The sequence below is a fragment of the Rhamphochromis sp. 'chilingali' genome (genome assembly GCF_963969265.1).
Source record: "Rhamphochromis sp. 'chilingali' genome assembly, chromosome: 16".
NCBI classification, from domain to species: Eukaryota; Metazoa; Chordata; class Actinopteri; order Cichliformes; family Cichlidae; genus Rhamphochromis; species Rhamphochromis sp. 'chilingali'.
Genome location: NC_137943.1, coordinates 30,681,104 through 30,701,452, shown reverse-complemented (window position 1 = coordinate 30,701,452; position 20,349 = coordinate 30,681,104). Strand labels below are relative to the sequence as shown.

General features: G+C 39.8%; 1 protein-coding gene across 2 annotated transcripts in view; it reads left to right on the top strand.

The window, feature by feature from the left end:
- The window catches only part of LOC308412638 (receptor-type tyrosine-protein phosphatase N2-like), a 228,846-nt gene that overhangs the window by 21,094 nt on the left and 187,403 nt on the right, over window positions 1-20,349 (top strand). The window contains exons 3-5 of one of the 2 annotated variants that reach the window (XM_080907154.1): window positions 8,551-8,664; window positions 19,163-19,277; window positions 19,966-20,107. In XM_080907154.1, the coding sequence (XP_080763280.1) occupies window positions 8,551-8,664; window positions 19,163-19,277; window positions 19,966-20,107 (371 nt within the window). The remainder of the gene's footprint in view (window positions 1-8,550; window positions 8,665-19,162; window positions 19,278-19,965; window positions 20,108-20,349) is intronic. The other variant, XM_080907155.1, reaches the window with a different exon arrangement.

The following is a 20,349-nucleotide window of genomic DNA, read 5'->3' as shown; positions in this document are numbered from 1 at the left end:
AGCTCAATCTTCACTCACCACCTGCCCCACACACCAGATTCTCTTTATTTATTTTTATTTTATTTATTTTCCACTTTAACACCAAACAGCAACTCTTCATGTTTTACGAGGGCTCCATAAATATGCAAAAAAAGAACCTCAAGCTCATTAATAGAATAATAATAAGTTGTTTGTCCCAAAACGAATTATTGTCATATATATATATATATATATATATATATATATATATATATATTAGGGGTGCAACGATACACAAAATTCACGGTTCGGTTCGGTTCGATACTTTGGTGTCACGGTTCGATATTTTTTCGATACAAAAAAAATGTTCATGCATTTTTAATTTGTCATTTATTAAAATTATAAATATATATTTTAACTCAAAAGTACAGTTTTTAAATTTAACCCTAACCCTTGTGCGCGTTTTTTATTTTGACAGCGAATGCGCACCTGCGGACCACTTATGTGCAGCCCTGGTTATATAGCTCGTCATATTGCAGCCACAGAAATTATTTTGTCCATGAAACCATAAAGCTGCACTTTCTTTTTGCCTTATAGTCTCATTTGTCATAACTTCTCCGTTTTGTGGTAAGCTTTTATTTGGCTGTCACTTCTTCACCCTGACCTGTCTTATTTGGCTCAGCAGAACTGAAATGCTTTTACACGCGCACTCACATAAGCTCAGCGATTCTCTGCGCGATCAACCTCTCACATGTTTAAGCTTGCTGCGGGAGATTTCACTTGTCATGTTTGCATAGTAAGCTAACGATTAATAAGACGATGTCAGAGGAATTGGTGCACAAATTATCATCACTCACAGATCAGTGCTGTCACTCTCTATACACAGTTCGCACGATTGCAAAGTGAAAGCAAAAAAACAAGCGCAAATTCAAACGCGACTTCAATATGTCACATATTGACAGTGGCTCACCGATGCCAATGACATAATTACCCAGCTACATTTCTGAAAGAATGCAAAAGCATTGACATATATTTTTCCTACAATAGCCCGACGGGCAGGGAAGAGATAGATTTTGGTAGCCCGACTGAAAAAATCGCTAGCTCTGGGACGTCGGGCTAGCGATATTGCAAGCCCTGTATCTGATTGAGGAATCACTCATCTTTGGAAAAGAGAGTTTATTACAGAGAAATGGCTCTTTCCAAAATAAAAGCTATACTATCCGCTTCTTCTGGGCTATATTCTCAGCAGCATAAGGAGAATCATGTGCTAACAGCTGTCTAAATGACTCGGCTAAAGTTAGTAGCATGCTTGTTGTTTTTGTCTTTGCACTAGGATGATGTCGGCGTAAATGTGCAGTCATATTCGTTGTGTTCCCACTAGTGCTTTCAGGTTAATCTCGTTGAAATGACCTTAACGCCACAACACGGCAAATCTCCGTTAACGAGCTACCGCCGATCGCTCCGTGCATGGGGCTAGACGGCCAACACGTTAACGAGCTAACTGCGCTAACACACTAGTTCACACCAATGTAATTGAGCATTGCATGGCACATCCAACATACTGTTTTACTTTAGTCCATGACTGGCTTACCTTCAGGGTCATACGTCACATGAAAACCAAAATAATTCCAAACGCCAGATCTGAATGAGGGTCAATTTGCCTGTTGCAAGGAGAGCTTAACTTCTGTCTCGCTAGCTTGCCCTGTGCTCTTCCTTCTGACTATGCTGTCTGTGTGGAGCGCTCAGTGGATCTGCGCTCGACAGTGCAGCCTAGGCGGAGTAGTCGAACACAGATTCACTGAGCGCTCCACACAGACAGCATCGTCAGAAGGAAAATTGATAAAATAAATTACAAATGTTGTATTGTTCGATACATATGCGTACCGAACCGAAAGCACTGTATCGAACGGTTCAATATCGATACGAATATCGTTGCACCCCGAATATAAACACCCAGCACGCCCCTGCGGGCGGTTTATCCTTCAAGCTCCGGTCCTCTACCAGAGGCCTGGGAGCTTGAGGGTCCTGCGCAGTATCTTAGCTGTTCCCAGGACTGCGCTCTTCTGGACAGAGATCTCCGATGTTGTTCCTGGGATCTGCTGGAGCCACTCGCCTAGCTTGGGAGTCACCGCGATTACCACGGGGACCACCGTTACCTTCACCCTCCACATCCTCTCGAGCTCTTCTCTGAGCCCTTGGTATTTCTCCAGCTTCTCGTGTTCCTTCTTCCTGATATTGCTGTCATTCGGAACCGCTACATCGATCACTACGGCCATCTTCTTCTGTTTGTCTACCACCACTATGTCCGGTTGGTTAGCCACCACCATTTTGTCCGTCTGTATCTGGAAGTCCCACAGGATCTTAGCTCGGTCATTCTCCACCACCCTTGGGGGCATCTCCCATTTTGACCTCGGGACTTCTAGGTTATACTCGGCACAGATGTTCCTGTACACTATGCCGGCCACTTGGTTATGGCGTTCCATGTATGCCTTGCCTGCTAGCATCTTGCACCCTGCTGTTATGTGCTGGATTGTCTCTGGGGCATCTTTACACAGCCTGCACCTGGGGTCTTGCCTGGTGTGATAGACCCCAGCCTCTATGGATCTTGTACTCAGAGCTTGTTCTTGTGCTGCCATGATTAGTGCCTCTGTGCTGTCTTTCAGTCCAGCTTTGTCCAGCCACTGGTAGGATTTCTGGATATCAGCCACCTCCTCTATCTGCCGGTGGTACATACCGTGCAGGGGCCTGTCCTTCCATGATGGTTCCTCGTCTCCCTCCTCTTTCTTGGGTTTCTGCTGCCTGAGGTATTCACTGAGCACTCGGTCAGTTGGGGCCATATATATATATATATATATATATATATATATATATATATATATATATATATATATATATATATATATCCTTGTATCAGCCAAGATGGGCGATGTCAGCTCTTGACGGAACAACAACAACACACAGAAGGCCCTGTGACAAAGGAGGGTGCTCTGTTTCGCCCCCTCCACCCTGTTTCTCCTTGATTAGCTGCGAGGGAGCTAAAAAGCACTCGGTGGAGATTGCCATGGCAACAGGCGTGAGAGGAGCAGGGCTTTACTGGCCCATTACCCATCTGCGCCCTGTTGCATACTGTTTCTCGAACATCCATTTCAACAGTCGACATCCCGCCCAGTCTGGAATCTGACTCAAATCTGAATTTGCTTCTCACTGGTCATATTGTTGATTTTCAGCATATCTTCTTTCATTTTTAAAACATGTATAAATCAAAACCTTTACCGCTAATACATGACACTGCATGAAGTCGCTTCACCTGAAAAAAAAAATTCAAAGTCAGATCAAAGCAAAACCTCCCTGAAAAAGAAAAGTTCTTGGTGCTTTTGCTGTCAGGAAGTGCTTCATTAATGGGAGCTGTGGTCAGGATGCGGCGTTAACGCTCAACACTTCACTGGAGTTGGAAGCATATTTGTTTAATGATTTCACACAGCCCCCACCGTCACTGGCTTATTTGCTCTATGCCTGTCTGATTTGACTAATTGGCCAGTGTGGGTGGTGTTATTGATCAAACGTGTGTAGCTTGAGAATCTTTTGAGGGAAATTTCTGCAACTATACTCCCTTCATCTTATAATAGAGCTGCTTTGAAGCCACGTCCTTGTAAACAAACTAATGACAAAGTGATATTTGTTTGAAAATTGGAGACCATCTCATAGGTCAAACTAGACCAGGGTTGGTTGATCTGTGGATAATTTGGTCTCTAGGTTTGTTGTTATATATACCAGGGCGGTGCTCATCAAATTGCCATACCGCATGTTGGTGGCTGATGGATTATTTAGTGGCCAAATGAAGAGTTCCTGCAGTTGCTGTTTTCACCCCCATACAATGTTTAGTCGGCTTAAGTGAATGCTTACATTGGCTTAATCTGCTGCTGGATACTATCCCTGGTGGGAGATATACGTCTTCTTCACTTGACAAAGTCTTGGGTTTGACCACTTCGTTCACCCCATTAAAGTTTTTTCCATCTCTGCGATCACTGTCCTCTGCCTGGTGGTCTTGGGCCTCTCGGCTAGCTTTTTGAATTCTTTCAAACCATCTTGGCCTCCTGATCTGACATCCGGTCTTCTTGTACAGGTACTCATTAGAGATCTTTTGTAGCCAGTAGATTTTACAAAGACAGCTGTTGTGGAAAGTGTCACTTTTGTACATGTCCTTCTGCACTACCCCCCCACACTCAGATGAATATAATAATACTGACATAATGTTGCTCATATAGAGTTTCATTATGGTTTTGATACTATAAATCAGTGTTCTTCTGAACACCTTTGGGTCTTATACGCATAAGTCAGGCCTGGTTCTGTCAGACATTTCTTCCTATTAAAAGGGAGTTTTTCCTTCCCTCTGTCGCCAACTGCTTTCCCATAAGGGGTCCATCTGATTGTTGAGGTTTTCTCTTTATTATGATCTTTACAGTACAATATAAAGTGCTTGGAGGCAACTGTTGATGTGATTTGGGGCCAAATAAGTAAAACTGAACTGAAATGAATAGAATTGGATAGATGGATGGATTAAAGTATGGATCAAACCAAGCAAAGTGAGGTGAAACCACGGGAGCTAAAGTCAGTTGATGACATGTATTTAGGAAAACCCTTTACTTTTCTTGAGCCAGTAAAAGCAGCCAGATCCTTGGCAAGTGATGCCAGATATCATTGATCTTGTGAAGTGCAGTCTGCGAAGGAAGGACTTGTGCAGGTCCCCAGAGGCAGCAGATCCATTAAGATGTCTTAATCCAGTTCATTAGGCAGGACTGAGGTTGCTGCTTTCCGCCAGTGTGTCCCAACGGTGCAGTCCAGAAATGCACAACAACACTGCATCTAATTTCAGTTGGAAGAAAGTTGTGACTGCAGCTTTTGTCAGTCACAATCAAGTATGAAAACACCGCGTACTACACATGTAGATTAGACTTCATGCTGACAGCACATACACATTCAAAGACAATATCTTTTGTCAATCTTAGAGCAGGCATTGCTAAGCTCAAGCATTGTGTATTATATAACTTCCATCCATCAAAGGTTATTTTTAAGTAGCAGCTGCTGGTCAGCACTGCCAGTCGACCTCCTTCGTCTTGATACAGCCTCTGTTTCTGAGAATGGCCCGGTGAATCCTCTCAATGCTCTAGTCTCGACTATAAATCACAAGAAGACATGTCTGGCTCTGAATTATGGCCCTCTGGCAGTGAACTGGGATAAATTGCAGAGACTTGGATATGCATGAGCATAATTATGAGGGATAATTCAAGATGTTCCTTCTGGAAAATGAAGAGAAATGGCGTTTTGTAAGATCTAAGCTGAACAAGAGAGAAGGCCTGTGGCACGGTACTTTACTCAGGATCTTGTTTGTCTTTGTTGCACTTTGTCACAGTTAAAGTTTGAAACGCTTAAGGATACTAGCAGTATCACTTTAGCCTCAATTAGTTCTCACTGTTTCCATTTTACTTCCAGGCATCGGGATCGCTTTGGAAAGAAAAATGTTCCAAGATTGCCTCGTCAGTCCTCCTACAATGCTGAGGACTGAAGGAGACACGCATTGTATTCAGAAATATAGATTAAGTATTGTAAAGGGAAATTGCTATTGGCAGACACTGAGTCGACTTATTGGAATGTTTGTTTGGAGGAAAATATTGGATCAGTATATCCTTTGTGAATTGAATAAACTGTCTGTCAATTAACGTAACTCTGTAATAAACTGACAAATGGTCACCGGGATACAGAACAAGTGGTATTGGCGTTTGGATCTTGCATCCTGTAACAAATGTACTGGCACTGTGTTTAAAGACAGAAGATCAAGCATTTTCCAATCTGTTAAATGTAGTTAGAGTTTTCCGGAAGCATCTAGAATAACCATTATAAAAACTGCAGTCTAAAAATGTGAATTTATGACCTCAAAAAGTCATGCCTAGTTATTCATCTTTGCACGAATCTTACTTGGAGTTTGTGTTGTTGTTCAAAGGCACTTCAACATAGCTAGAAATCACAGATGATCCTTGACTTATCCAAAAAGCCTCATCTGTACCTTGGTAGTTCTGTCACACAGTGTTTAAATACCTGTTTTTTAATATTGGTCGTGATGCTGTCACACAACTTTAAAATATATAAAAAGAAGTAAACAACAATGACACGCTAGTTGCTAGTGTAATGTTGGTATGTCCCAAGTTACTCAAAACTGTTATAGTATCGCAAGATTTATCAGTATTTTCCACACAATTTATTCAGCAACAAAGTAGCTTCAAAGAGCCCGAAACATGTGTAATCTTAAGGACGTTTATTAGTTTGCAGCGATAATATCACCAGATATCTTTTATTTTCTTGCCTTCTCACTCTCTCACACTGCATCTCACTCTTCAGTCTGATTTTTAAAAAGAACAGGCGTCCAGTGAGACATTTGTGAGTAATTACAGCAGTGCAGCCCAAGCACTTGTCCTTAGCTGCCCGTTAAATGCCCGTTTCCAGTTTGACTGAGAAGAAGCAAGTATTTATAGACGATCCCTCACCCATCACACATGCAGACAGACGGTGACAACAAAAGGCGACATAAAAAACAAAAATAACATTTTGAGGTCTAACAAATATCTCAACCTCTGAAATCCCAAGAATTACAAACCAGAACTAGAATAATTTAATAAATAGTGAAGTTTCCATTTTACATCGTGTCACAGTGTTTAACCAGTTAACTCTCTCTTCTAACCTTCAGACAAAATCAGAACTGAACATGGTAACCAGAAACTTTTTGTGTAAATACAACAGATTCATGTGTGCAGAATATGCCATAAAATACTAAAATAATAATAGGGTATAATATAATAATAAAAAATACATTTTACAATATATATTTTACTTATTTAATACTATTTTAGAATTGAGCTATTTGCACATATTAGAGCTATTTCTTGTATTTTGTAATCTTTGTAATATATTGTATTATTTAATTAGTTCAGTCTATTACTGTAATTGTCTTGGAGCAACTCTAACCCACATAATTTCCTTATGGATTATTAAAATATTCTGATTCTGTTTCTGATTTCTTATTAATCTAGACTGTCACTGATATTACTGAAACAGTGGGTTGTTGGACATTTTTCAGGAGGATATTTGAACTGTAAAGCAGCATGTTTAAATGTTCTTGTAGTGATTTCTGCTGCTTAGAGCTTTATTTTCACTCGATTACCATTATAAGTGCCACTACTACTACACCAACACCGAATGTTGACCAGACTACACTACAGTGAAAAGATCTGCATAAGCAGATATTATATACAGTCATAACTTTATATTTCCTACATTCCTGCATTTGTGAAACCTGATGAGCCACAAAGAATATGATCCTTTTCTCTTTTAGCTCAAGGTTGATAATTCGACATTAGAGGCTGTGTGCTAGAAGATAGTCCAGCTTATTTTTGTAATTTGACTCATCTTTTTTGGACGCTTTCTCAACCCACGGTTTCCTTTTCCTTCAGCTCACATTAACACAACCCACTGTGTGGCTTTTTGGAAGGAAGTATGAGTGAGTGAGAGTCACACTACATGTCATTGGGATCCATGTTTAGCAATAAAAGGATAAAAGAGGATAAGGATAAAGGAGATGAACTTCCATGTGAAATTAAAGTGTCTGTTTGTTGTCTGTTCAGTGTTTTGCTTGAGTTTTGGAAAATACTCCTAAAATTGTGCGACACTGTTACAGAATCACAGTATCAAGGATTCTGTGAAAAGTGACACAGTTCAGTTTCGTTGCATGTTTTTGAGCACATGAGCTTTTCTGATTCTTCTTCTTGGATTTAAATATTCATTTTATTGTAGGAAAACTTTTGCTTTTATCACAACCCTAACCCTCACAATAAATTGGCAACAGTGATTTACTTTGCTTTCAGCAACGTTAGCCTAAGGTTGGCGCTCACATGCTGAAATATAAAGACCCATTAAAAGAGGTGGCCGGGGTTCGCGTTTTGCTGTTAGGTAATCAAGAAACTTGTATGTCTGAGTTCATTAAATATCAGTTCAGGGCAAAAAAATCCTCCCAATACAACCTTTAATTTGATTTAGTTTAACAGTTTGCTAACAAAATATGCTGCTTTAAATGTTTTATGTTTTACAGTCCTCGTTAGTTTTTACTCAAACTGCCAATTTTTTATTGGTCCAAACTCCTGGTTTTCTGAACGTTTAGGTCTTAAAGAAGAACTTTAGTACATTCATATTTTTATTTTTGAACTTAACTGGAATAGATTTGCTTGGTTCACAGTTTGGATGCAATCCCTACTGTATGACACAACCAGTCTTAGCAACCACCCTTCCTTTATGGTTGCTTTCTTATGATTAATTTTTGGCTGTGATGAATTACTTGCACCTATGCTGACCTCAATATCTGAAACTTTGACCATGTTTAATATAACATGCGCCACTGTAAAACTATATTTACATCATTTAAAACAAGGGCAGTCAGAATAGATCCCCTTGAAAGAAACTGTGTGCCTTTCAGTGTGAAATTGTGAAATGCAAAATAGAAACACGAGTTATAATCTCTGCTGAAAGTGTCTGTTTACGTGTTGACAGATGGCATGTTTGGGAGGTGTCACTCTGTTCCGGTGAAGGAGATTTACACCTACGATGTTTCCCCATCTGTAGTGCAGCGCTTCAGGATGCTGCTGGAGAAGCTTTCCAACAGAGGTAAACACGTGCACACATGTTCTGCTTTCCTCAGCCCAAATGTGTATGTACGTTTGCACAGAACATGCACACGCACAAAGTGGCGTGCCGTGTCAACTTCAAGTTCATAATCTTCATAATCATGGTCCTGTGCAAATTATATGCACACTCAGCTCTGTGGCTTTTGTAGGATATAATCACAAACTGATTTGAGATTATTTTTCAAACCAAGGTAGAATAAGTGTGTTTAAACTTGTCATATAGGAACACAAGACTTGTTCCACCCAAATACTGTAATGTCTTTTCACTCGGTCAGATCAAGATTGTATGCATGCATCCACAGTATGTATTTATAAATATACAGTGGGAATAATATGTGCATTTTACCCAAATAACCTTGACGCCTGTGAAGCAGGTGTGTTTTCTTGATTTGTAATTACTTCCCCAGGTTAGGGGATTTTAAAGGCAGGATTAGGGATTGAAGAAGGAGTTGAGCTAATGCTGTCACTGAGAGTGCTAAAAAGAGCTGCATGGTTCAGTACGACACATTTACTACTTTCCTACTTTAGTTTCCATTCACTCACTCAAACCCAATCAGAGATACTTGCATGTTATAAATGTGCACACTCTGTTTGGTGTGCATAAAGCAGTGTGTTAAAATAAATATGTCTGTTATTTTAAGTTTAAATAGTTTTAAGTGAAATAAATGAAAAATCATTATTTTACCTTTCTTATATATTTTCCAGAGAGGATTTTTTTGCCTCTTAATTTCCTTTTTTTTTTGGCTTCTCAGCATTAAAAAACATCTAAACTTTCACAATGGATCCCCTCAAATCATGTTCTGTTTTTCAGTCTGTAATGATGAGTGCTAACTCATTCCTCTTCTTCCTGATTTACCGCAAAGCTATTTGTTTTCTGCCCTGCACAGATGTAGTCAACATAAGGCTCATTCACAGCATATTAGCAAGTAAAGAGAGAGAAAGAGAAGTAAGTGTTGTTTAAAACTGTGCACAGACACAGTGTGAAGTGAGGCTTTTAGACATTTGTCACCATTGAGGAGAAGCGGTGTAGTGAGAAGGACTAATGGGAAATTCTACTGTTTTGATCAGTCTGAATGTGCTCGAGGTTCTGGTGACTGTTACTTATTGACACAGCTACTACATGAACTGCATTAAAAGCTTCTGGGTTAAAGAAAAGACAAGAAAAAAAAAAGAAAAGACAAGAGAGCAGCTGCCATTGTAGACGCACCTTCACACCGAGGCCTGTCCTGGTGAAAACATCATGTTAGCAGACTTACTGGAGGAGCTGAAGAAGACTGGACTCCAAGCTGCTCCTGCTGATCATTGCTATGCTGGACCTGAAGATGTGGCCTGTGATGTCTGCACTGGAAAATAGACACAGCTGCAGCAGAAAGGACTGAGAGGCAGAGAGAGCTGGAGGTGAGTCGACAAAACATCCAGCAGAGAATCCAGGACAGAGAGAAAGATGTGAAGCTGCTTCAACAGGAGGTGGAGGCCATCAATCAGTCTGCTGATCAAACAGTGGAGCACAGTGAGAAGATCTTCACTGAGCTGATCCATCTCATCCAGAAAAGAAGCTCTGATGTGAAGCAGCAGATCAGATCCCAGCAGGGTGCAGACTTTTCTTCTCAAGTCATATCGCACTGATCCTGTCGGCAATTTTTCGACAATATTAAGTTGTGTGAGGTCAATTTTGTGTAGTTTATGTGCTGCCTGCCCCAAATGTTAGCTGCCAGTCAGCAAGCTTGCAGTTGTTCAAATTGTATTTTCTGCTGGAGTCTGTACAGGTGGCTGTCGCAGTCATACTGGCAATTACTGCTAAAGCTAATAGCTTTTTTTAGCTTCTGCTGTTGATTCTAAAGCAGAAATGTCAGAAATTCAGTGCAGTTTACATTACTGCAGTCTGCAGTATATTAGTCAAATAGATATTCATTATTGACAGAGACATGCTTTTATGGTGAATAAACAAAACAGTCTCATGGGTCTTGTGCCTTATCCTGATTATCCTAATACTCTGATGTCATTCTCATCACAAAAGGCAGAGATGAAAAAATGTAACGTTCTGTCTCTGTTGTCAAACAGATGTTTTTTTCTTTTTTACTTGGTTGTTCAAAGAACAATGAGACCAAAGATTAAAGCTAAACTATTCTCAGGAACTTGAACTTGTTTGTGTTTTGCACTTGTTGAGTGAGAAAAGCCAAATAAAGTCAATAAAGGAATTATTGAAGCCTTTGAATGATACAACCAGGATAATCCAAAGTTATATATATCTCTATATAAATTTGTGTGATGTATTTTCCTTTAATTATATGTTAAATATCTTATAGATTTAGATCTTAAATTTATTCCACTCTTGTTCACAAAACTCTGTATTTTCTGTCAAAGTTTAGAATATAATTTTGTGGCTTTAAACCACAGTTTGTCTGAGTTTGTAATGAATGGATCACGGTTCCGAGGAGATTAATTGAATTAGTTATAAAGTGGTTTACTTTCTGCCAGAGTTCACTGTTGCATCCATGCTTACAGTAATACATCAATATAGCTGTTTATCCCACAAATGAATGAACTAAAAAGGAAAGAAGGAACGGCCCGAGTGAGCATTATGGCGTAAATATTTGTTATTTGACTTTTTGGTTTAATCAGCCTTTGCTGTGCCTGTGTAGAAACGAACAGATGGATCAGTTGTCGTCTTTCCTGCTGCACTAAGTTGCTGTTAGTGTGCTGTACCACGAGAGGGAGGCAGAGACCTGCGTAACCTCCCACTGAGCTGGATTTCATCCCCTTTCATCATCCAGCTTTGCTCTGAATGACAGGACCTCATGTATGCAGGAAAAAAAGAAAGTCCAGTCTTTTGTGCTTGACCACTCAAAAGAGAATGATTTCAAAAAAGTACATTTGTTTTGGGAGGAGTTTTTCTCTCGTGTTTTTATTACACCATCCTTCTTTTGAGCTCGATTTAGTGCATTTCCTCCCTTTCCTCTACCCACCCCTCTCCAAAAAAAGAAAAAAAAAGTCCTCTGGTTTAATTCTCCGAATCGGAGCTCAGCGGGAGAGCTAGAGAAATATTCCGATTTCACAGAGGCGACAAGTTTGGAGGCATTTGTCAGGAGCTCTGAAGTGAAATGAATTATGCAAATGAGATGTTTGGGCCCGGCTGTCTGCAGAAGCCATTAGGGAGGACAAAACTCTAAAGACACTAAAGCATCTGCATTTCAGGCTCGGCTAGTTCACTAAAAAGGTAACGCGGTTTACTCTGTCCTTTTGCTTTCCCTGTTACAAACACGATCCTACACCCATATGCCCATCAGCTCTGTTTTAGGATATGGGAACTGATGTCCTGATTCACAAAAGTGCACGTGGAAAGAAGAGTCCACAGTCAGACCGATATCTGGACATTTAGGCAAATACTTTATGTTTATTCCCTTTGACATTGAATTTCTGTTAGGGTTTTCACATCGCAAGAGTCACTGGGAAGCTCTAGTCTTGTTTCCAGTTTTCCCAATAAGCTGAGCTGCTGATGGTGTTTTGGCTGCAGCTTCATGGAAAAAAATAGTTTGTTTCTTCAAAATGTTGATCTGCTCCAAGGAGAAGCAGGTGATGGATAAGTTCAGTGCATCATGTCACATGATAGCATGACACTGTGTTAGCACATGAAGCCGGTTTATGATCAGTCAGCTGATCCAACATGCAGGAAGCTTTTCACCCAGATGATTTCACTCTTAACATCTTATCTGATGTACAAATTAATATGCACATGTCTCCATTATGGCATACACCTGCCGCTTTTTAATCTGTTTGCAGGGCAAACACATAATGATCAGTCGTCAGTCACTGCTGCGCCGAGCTTGGTGCTTTCCAGCAGGGAGTGACGAGCAGCCTCATTTATAAAAGAGTGCACAGGAACCATATTAAAAATAGTAAGTAAGTAAAATGTATTTATACAGCACCTTTCTACATAAGGATCACAAAGTGCCCCACAGCCACAATCAACAAATATAAAATACAAATATTAAGACATAACAGTATCCATTAAATGCTTAAATAAACATTTCAGTAATTTCATCAGATCTCAAATGTAATGCTCATGCATTCCATCTTTTAGGAGCCACAATCTTGCATATCAATGGATAGTCTCCTTTGGTTTTCAGTGTAGAACAACAAGATTTGGTCTGAAGTCTGAAGCCCTCAGTGACCTGCATATTATAGAGCAGAAGCAAGAGCTTGCTAATGTGAACAGGCATTTTACTGTACAGAGCTCTGAAAGTGATCAGCAAGATCTTAAGCTAAAGCAGGTGCAAAGATGACAAAACACATGAAACACTTAGAAGACCTATTAAGTGCAGCAGCTGGATTTTGGACCTTTTTGTAAGATGACTTAATCGTTTCTTATTCTGATTTGGACACCATTCCACTGATGGGGTCAATACTTCATAGATGAAATATAAAGATTATCAATATAATTATTGAAACTAAGAGCCTGGTCAAATGTGACACCAAACTTTATGACATTTGGTGGAACCGCCGATGATAGAAGTGCACATAAAAGGCCAAAAATGGAATTGGCCAATTTTTACAGTCAGGCTTCAGTCCACACCTTACTGTGGGATCTTCTCACAGGCTCTTCTGATTATTTTTGGTTAATTATTTACGTTAGTTATTGTTCTGTAATTGAGTAACGCAAGCTAATTTGCAGCTCTCACTAATGACACAACATTTTTGGGTGGCTATTAAACGGATGTCAAAGAGAGACATAAAAAAGATGTCAATTTTGTTTTTATAAAGAACTCATTTAATAAATGGATAATGTTATGAGCTCATCCATAACCAACCCAGATGTTTAAGTCAAACAACTAGTTTTTTTCCCACCTAGTTAACCTATAGGTCCAACCCTGTGAGAGAACAAACAGGTTCGCCACCATCCCACAGACGTTGGACTGACCACAGAACCAAGAGTTGCCCCTGATGTGAATGAACGTCAGATAAAAAAGCGCTTGAGCAAAGATAAAAGTGCTGTATGAATGTGTGTGTAGTAAAAAAAAAAAGTGCTGTGAGTGCTCAAATTGAGTCAAAAGGCACTATACAAATACCAGTCCATTTACGCACATCCTCATAAACTCTATACGTCTGTCACTGTAGAGCCTGTCTGTGTTTTCTGAGTGTAGTTAATGTCACTGTACGCCCATTTAGTAACAGCGTTATTATTATCAACAGGGGTAATATCGAAACTACAAAAATCAGACGAGATTTAACCTTTAGCACACAGTACATTTGCCTCTCTCTTTCTTTGTGAACGGTTTGAATCTTTCACAAAGTTGTTGCTGCAATTCTGTTTCTCCCCCTTTAACAACACACACACACACACACACACACACACACACACACACACACACACAGACCCTCTTCCCACTCGCACTGCTCACTAAAGGCCCTGCAGATGTGAAGTCATTTGAAAAGCCACCTCGTCAGGGTCACAGCTGCTGTTCGCCCACAGTTGCTGTGGGCGAACAGCAGCTGCGAACTAAAGAGGACCATCGTTGCGATGGTCCTCTTTAGTTCGCACACGACATCAAAAACACACTAACCTCCCCGCACCACCTTTGAGAGACTTAACAGTAGATAACTCTTGCCTTTATCATTATTATTATCATTATTATCAGTTGTCCCATGACTCCTTATGTTCTACAGCTCCAAATTCACTGTAAGTCATGCCACGAGTTCCCTTCCTCTTTTCCCCGTGGGATCTTTTGCTCATGTTGCTAAAAAACTGAACATTTTCACTTGGAAAAATCAAAAACGTTGTGATTCACAATTTTGTATCCCACTGCTTTCTTGTGTTTTTGCTGTGTTTTATCCTATTTAGTTCTACAGCATTCGTTCATTTAAGCATCTGTCACATAAACAGTATGCCTTCAGGGATAATCAAAGATCTTCTGAATCTGAGACTAAAGTGTGATTCTTTGATTCTTTAGTAATTTACAAAAAATATATAAACACGGTTGAAAATTGTCAGCATTCTACATCGCTTCTATTTTCAGAGTGTTTGGGATTTGTTGGCAAAGACATGTCGTGACTTTTTTACCCAGTGATCCAAAAAGTTTCTCACCTTGCTGTCTGCTGTTTTGTAGGACCGCAGTGATTGTAATTGGACTTCAGGTTGTGGAAATTAAATTTGCATAAATGCGGCTGATAAATCAAGTTCTAAACTGGTGGAAGGCTGCAGTGTTTTTGCCCATGGTTGTAATTAGCGTGACTCTTAGTGAATACGGCCGATGGTATTTGTGGAGCAGGCGGGCATCATTTATTAACTGTGGAGGACGTGCAATACAAAATTGTTGAGAAAATGCAAACTGAACTGGAGCATTTCCAAAACGTCTTTTTCTGACCTCTAACCTCCTCAAGCTACATGCATTTCATTTTCCAAAGACTTTTTATTTAAATAACTGTAATCACAAAGGTTTTTTTTTATTACAAAATTGCCTTAAGGGGCTTTACAATCTAACAACCTGTTACAATGTAACAACCTATGTCCTTAAGCTTTCCATAGTCCATGAGTCCTTGCAGGTACATCATCGCATTTTAAATTCAGTCCAATTTCTTTCAGGACCACAGTCTCATTTATTTAGTTGTGAAAGCTTCAAACTCTGATAGACCTTCACCTCATACTTCAGCTGGCCGACAACCTCCTGCCCGCTTTTCTGTGGTCGGTTAAGTCAGTGAGATGCGCGGAGTCACTCTGAATATCCTGGCAGGGGCTCCAACGTTTATTAACCTGTCGTGTCAGATGCCGTCTGTTCACCCGCCGCTAACGCCCGTTTTCTCTGCCACCGTGGCTGCCATTAAAGGCTCGGTTTTATGTCTCTTTGATGGCGAAAGCTGGCCTGACACGCTGTGCAGCTGTTAAAGAGAGGCTTGTGCCTGATTCGTGGCAGTTGGGGTTGTAATTCATTTTGCGGGGGTCTAAAGGAGGTTTCTCAGTGCTGAGATGCTCTGAAATGAGTTGAGCTTGTTTAATTGGATTCGCAAATGATACAGGCAGAAGTGTAAATTCAGTTGGAAAAAAATGGTGCTGTTGTTGGTTAACTAGAAATGGTATGAGATCTTGGCAGCAATGAGATTATTGCTGGCAGCGCTTTCCAGTTTCACAACATGCTGATTGTTCTGCAGTGCGTCTTATAGAGCTAAAATCTTAGGAATGGACATTTTAAGTAAAACTAACAGTTAAAAAAAGATCATTTCTACTGAACATTTTCAAAATTTTCGTGTTTTTTTCCCAGTATGCTAAATATGAAAGGAGGCTAAATGTTTTTATCTTGTTTCTTCCTTCATTTTAATGTTACGCCGAATTTTTTCTGTTGCTCTGGAGGCTGTCTTGTTTTCACAAATTGGGTTTTCTCAGTAAGAATTAGGCTGCGACACAAGTTTGCTCTTCAGTGGGTCTGATGATGATGATGATGATGTTCTTTTGCTGAGATTTGTTGGGGATTTAAAGCAACTCTTAACCATTGGTGATAGCTCACTGTGAGAAATGACAAAGCGAAAGAGAATCATCCTGTGAATCACCTCTAAAACACCATCATGCACTCCCTGCTCAACAGACGGCTACAGGCAGACACGAGCTGGTGAAAAGTGGTTATTAACGTCACTTGGGAGTTGGTGGAAACTTTAAACAGAGCTAAAAGAGAGAGAATGTGACTCTTCTCAGAACTCATCGCCTCCATCTTTTGTCTCCAGCCTCGTTCCTGTTTACTCTCGACTCCGGCTTTTTTAAACCTCGGGAAAGACTTAATTTTGAGCAAAAGCATCCTCATTTCAAAACGTGTTGCTCCGGGCAACCTTTTCTACACCTTTTACATTCAGGTCTTCTCTTCTAATGTTCATTTTGCATTCTGTTATCATAGTTTCAAAACTCTCTAAACCCGTGTGGTAATTCATATTCCTGCTGTCGGATTGTATAACCTTGTAATCCTTTTCGTCTGGTTCTCATTCACGTGAATGATTGAAATGCCTCTTTTGAAAGACTGCCTTTATCTATGTCTAAATATCTGTAAGTTATGAAACATTAATGTTGTTACTGAAGTTTGGGGCTTATTCACACTTACGGCTGTTTTGCATGTCACATATTCAGATGGAGGCAGTGGTATGTAGCATTAATCATTCAGGACAGGAATCCTATATTAAAACAGTAAAACGCTGATATTCTGTCTCTACAACAGGTGTTTTTTTGGCAGTAAGATGGTAGCTTTTAACTTTTAGTTCAACTTGGTTTGAAACAGCTGATGCACGTCTAATCTGTTTGGCTGCGTCCCTGCTGACTTTGACTTCATGTAGTCGGACTTCTCCATGGTCTGCATTGCCAATGAGGTTGTTGCTGTCAGGATTTAAGGCTGCTCTTTGCCATCATGCTTCATGTTTTTTGGTTATCTATCAATATTTTCCCCAGTTTTCAGTTCCCTCAGCTCAAAATGTGCTATCACTTTTTTGCGTGTGAAACTGACAGGGATGATATTTCCCTTCTCATTTCAAGTGCACGTCCTCCGTGGTGGACCCACATCTTGTGGCATCACAGCTGGAGCTACAGTCTGCATTACTTGAATCTTTCAGCAACGTCATCGCTCATCTGCCAAATGCCTCCGTTCGTGTTGTGCTTTGCGCAGCGCGGCCATATTTCCGGTAACATTTCGTTCCGCTACCCCATCTGGTGTTGGCGCCTGCTCCTCTGTTCAGTTGCCAAAAAACTGTGTTTGAATGCATGTTAAGTATAAGAAACAGACGTGAATGCCCAAGCAGCTCATCAGCCTTGTCCTTTTGTACACTTGCTGAAATGCAACACTTTTTTTTGACATGCCCAGTAAATCCACAAGAATGTCTGGCTGACATTGCTGCAGTGGCAGCTTGACAACTAGGTAATAAAATCATTACCTAGAGGAAAATAGACACAAACGTCCAAACTACTCATTTGTTCTTGCTCTTGAACACTTGTTTAAACAGCAGATACAAATAGCTTATGCATAAATACCAAATAAGGACACAATACACAATCAAATATCAGAGATGTAAAAAAAACAACTAGGTGGTCAGGAGATTCACTGAAACACTTAGTGAAATTTTCACTTAATGAAAATTCCAATAATATTTCTTTCATCTCAGTGAAAGAAATATTGAAATTTCTTTCATTGTGCATAAATATACATGTGCATAAATTCTGTAAAATAGCTCTCTTTAGAGCTTCGCCCCACCTTATTCATCACATTTGTGGTTTGCTTATACTAAAACAAACATTAAGAAACCTTCAGGTGCCGTATAATGATGTAATCTAATAATATAACATGACTATGAGTCAGCTGCTTTCTAAAGTCTGCGTGTTTTCATTCCAACACCTGTGCTCACTTCTGTAAAGCTTGCCTCTGACACGTGCGCTCTATAGAGTAATAATTAAAAACACTAAAAAAAACACTTAAGCTAATAAATGTAAACCAAAGTTAAACATTTTCAAACAACAAAAACTAAACAGAAACAAGAAAATCCACTCTGGAAACTAACTGAAACTACATGAATATTATAAATGTTATGTATGCTTTTAGTTATAATGTTTTGCGTGTTGTGATCATCTTTGATGTCTGAAACAATGGCTTCTTTCACAGATGGCCTGGGTAAGTTTTGGATAGAAGTACACAGAATAGATAAAACCACACTGCAGTTTATGAGCGGTCAGAAAAAGACGAGCAAAACTTGTTTATGTTTTAAAAAGTTTCATGGGAAAAAGCATGTCCAAATCAAATCAAATGAATCAGAATAATTTTCCCTCATTAGGACGTTATTGCAGAGATGGTATTACTCGAAATTTGGTGTGAAATTTGGGTAATAAATGCAGAACACAAAAGCAAAGCCACATCTCTTGGCAAGTAACAAACATCTTACTACTAGTATTTATTGTTTTATTTGGTTCACTGTACTTTATTTACTGTTTTTACGTGGACATTGATCTCACTGTAGGATGTACACATTCTGGGTTTAACCCCTGACCTCACTTTTTCATCATGGCAGTGGTGTAAATATTTAATCGTTTGTTTAAGTAAAGATGTGTAAAAGAAATTCCCAAGTAGCTCATCATGTTGTACAACTGAAGTGCAGCAGGAGAGCGAGAGGAGAGACGGTTTCTGCTTAGTCACTGAAACAGTCTCTCGCCGGAGTCTCCAAGGACGACCCGCTGTTTCCTCGTCTCCTCTGCTAATGAGTGACCTAATGAGTTTAGGGAAATTACTGCATGCTTAGCAATTTCTTCTCCGTCTTTCTATCCCATACTCACCACGTGTCGGCTACACTTTGCTCATGCATACAACCCACTTTTTCTGTACTTCAGTGCAGTTTTAATTCATTCGAGACTTACAGGTGCACAGTAGATATGCACCTGGGCAATACTGGACTTCCTGCTTGTGTCCTGTTAACGTATGTATTCCTGTCTTTCTAGTTCTAAAGGGTCCCCTTGTTTCTTTCTGTAGGTTTGACCTGGGAAGATGATACCACCCAGCAGGTTCTGTCCAAGGAGTTATCCAAACTGAGAAGGATTCCCTACAGACCACAGCAGACTGGGTCGTTCTACACCACTGAGATCAGGTCAGATGTTTATTTAGCTCAAATAGTTTTGTGACCAAAGGACATGTAGATTTGTAGATTTGCACTTCTGTTTTATCTTACTCCTAATAATTTTCATTTAGTTTTGTCGTCACCCCACTTGGCAGGCCGGCAGCGTGGACAATAAACTTTGTGAACACGATGCCTCGAAAATGAGACGGCATAGGGCTTGATAGCATAGGTGCATCTACTAAACATTTTGGACAAGTCAGAATCCCGGTGACCTTGACCTCAAGGTCAAGTTGTCTGAAAATCTTGTGAAAACAATAACTCGAGAAAGATAACACTTAGGATTTTCAAATGGATACCATTGGTGTATCTACTAAAAATCTTCAACGAGTTCAAATATCAGTGAGGTGAAGTTTTCTGTCACCTAGGATTTTAAAATTTATACCACAGGTGTATCTACTGCTGTCGGAGGCTGAAGGGTAGCACTGGCTGCTGCCAGTATTTTAATTTCTTACTTTTTATTTTACTTTGTGACCTTTTTTTTGCCTTTTTTCTAATACTAATATATGATATATGAAAATTTTAGAATGGCATCATGTTAATAATTCCATTTGGAGGAAAAACAATTCATTTGCACGTCTTTGCAATGAAGTTATCTGACTGTGCTACTCTGAAGTGACTAATTTCTGCATTTTGTTCATCTTTTTCTCTACTCTCACAGGCCAGTAGCTCAAGCAATGGACCCAGTGGACCAAAGGGTGAAACCGGTAGAAGTAGAACTCGGCAAAAATCTCCAGATGTACCTGCAGCGCCTTGGCCTCCTTCCCAAGACATCTACTTCCAGCTTGAGCGCACCAAGCAAGGTAAACATTTACTCTGTTTGGCTTCTGGGACTTGGTTGTTCCGGTTCATGATTTTCTTGCCATTTGTTGGAATTTCTTTGCCTCAAGCAAGTAAACAGAAACTATTATGCTTTTTATTATTTTCTGTTACATATTATCTTCTTCAAAGGTGGGAGCTTTAATTAAACATGGGTAAAGTTACAAACAATGAAGGCAAAGATCTTCAAACTAAACTTAAAAGCACCACCCACCTGCTGTACTTT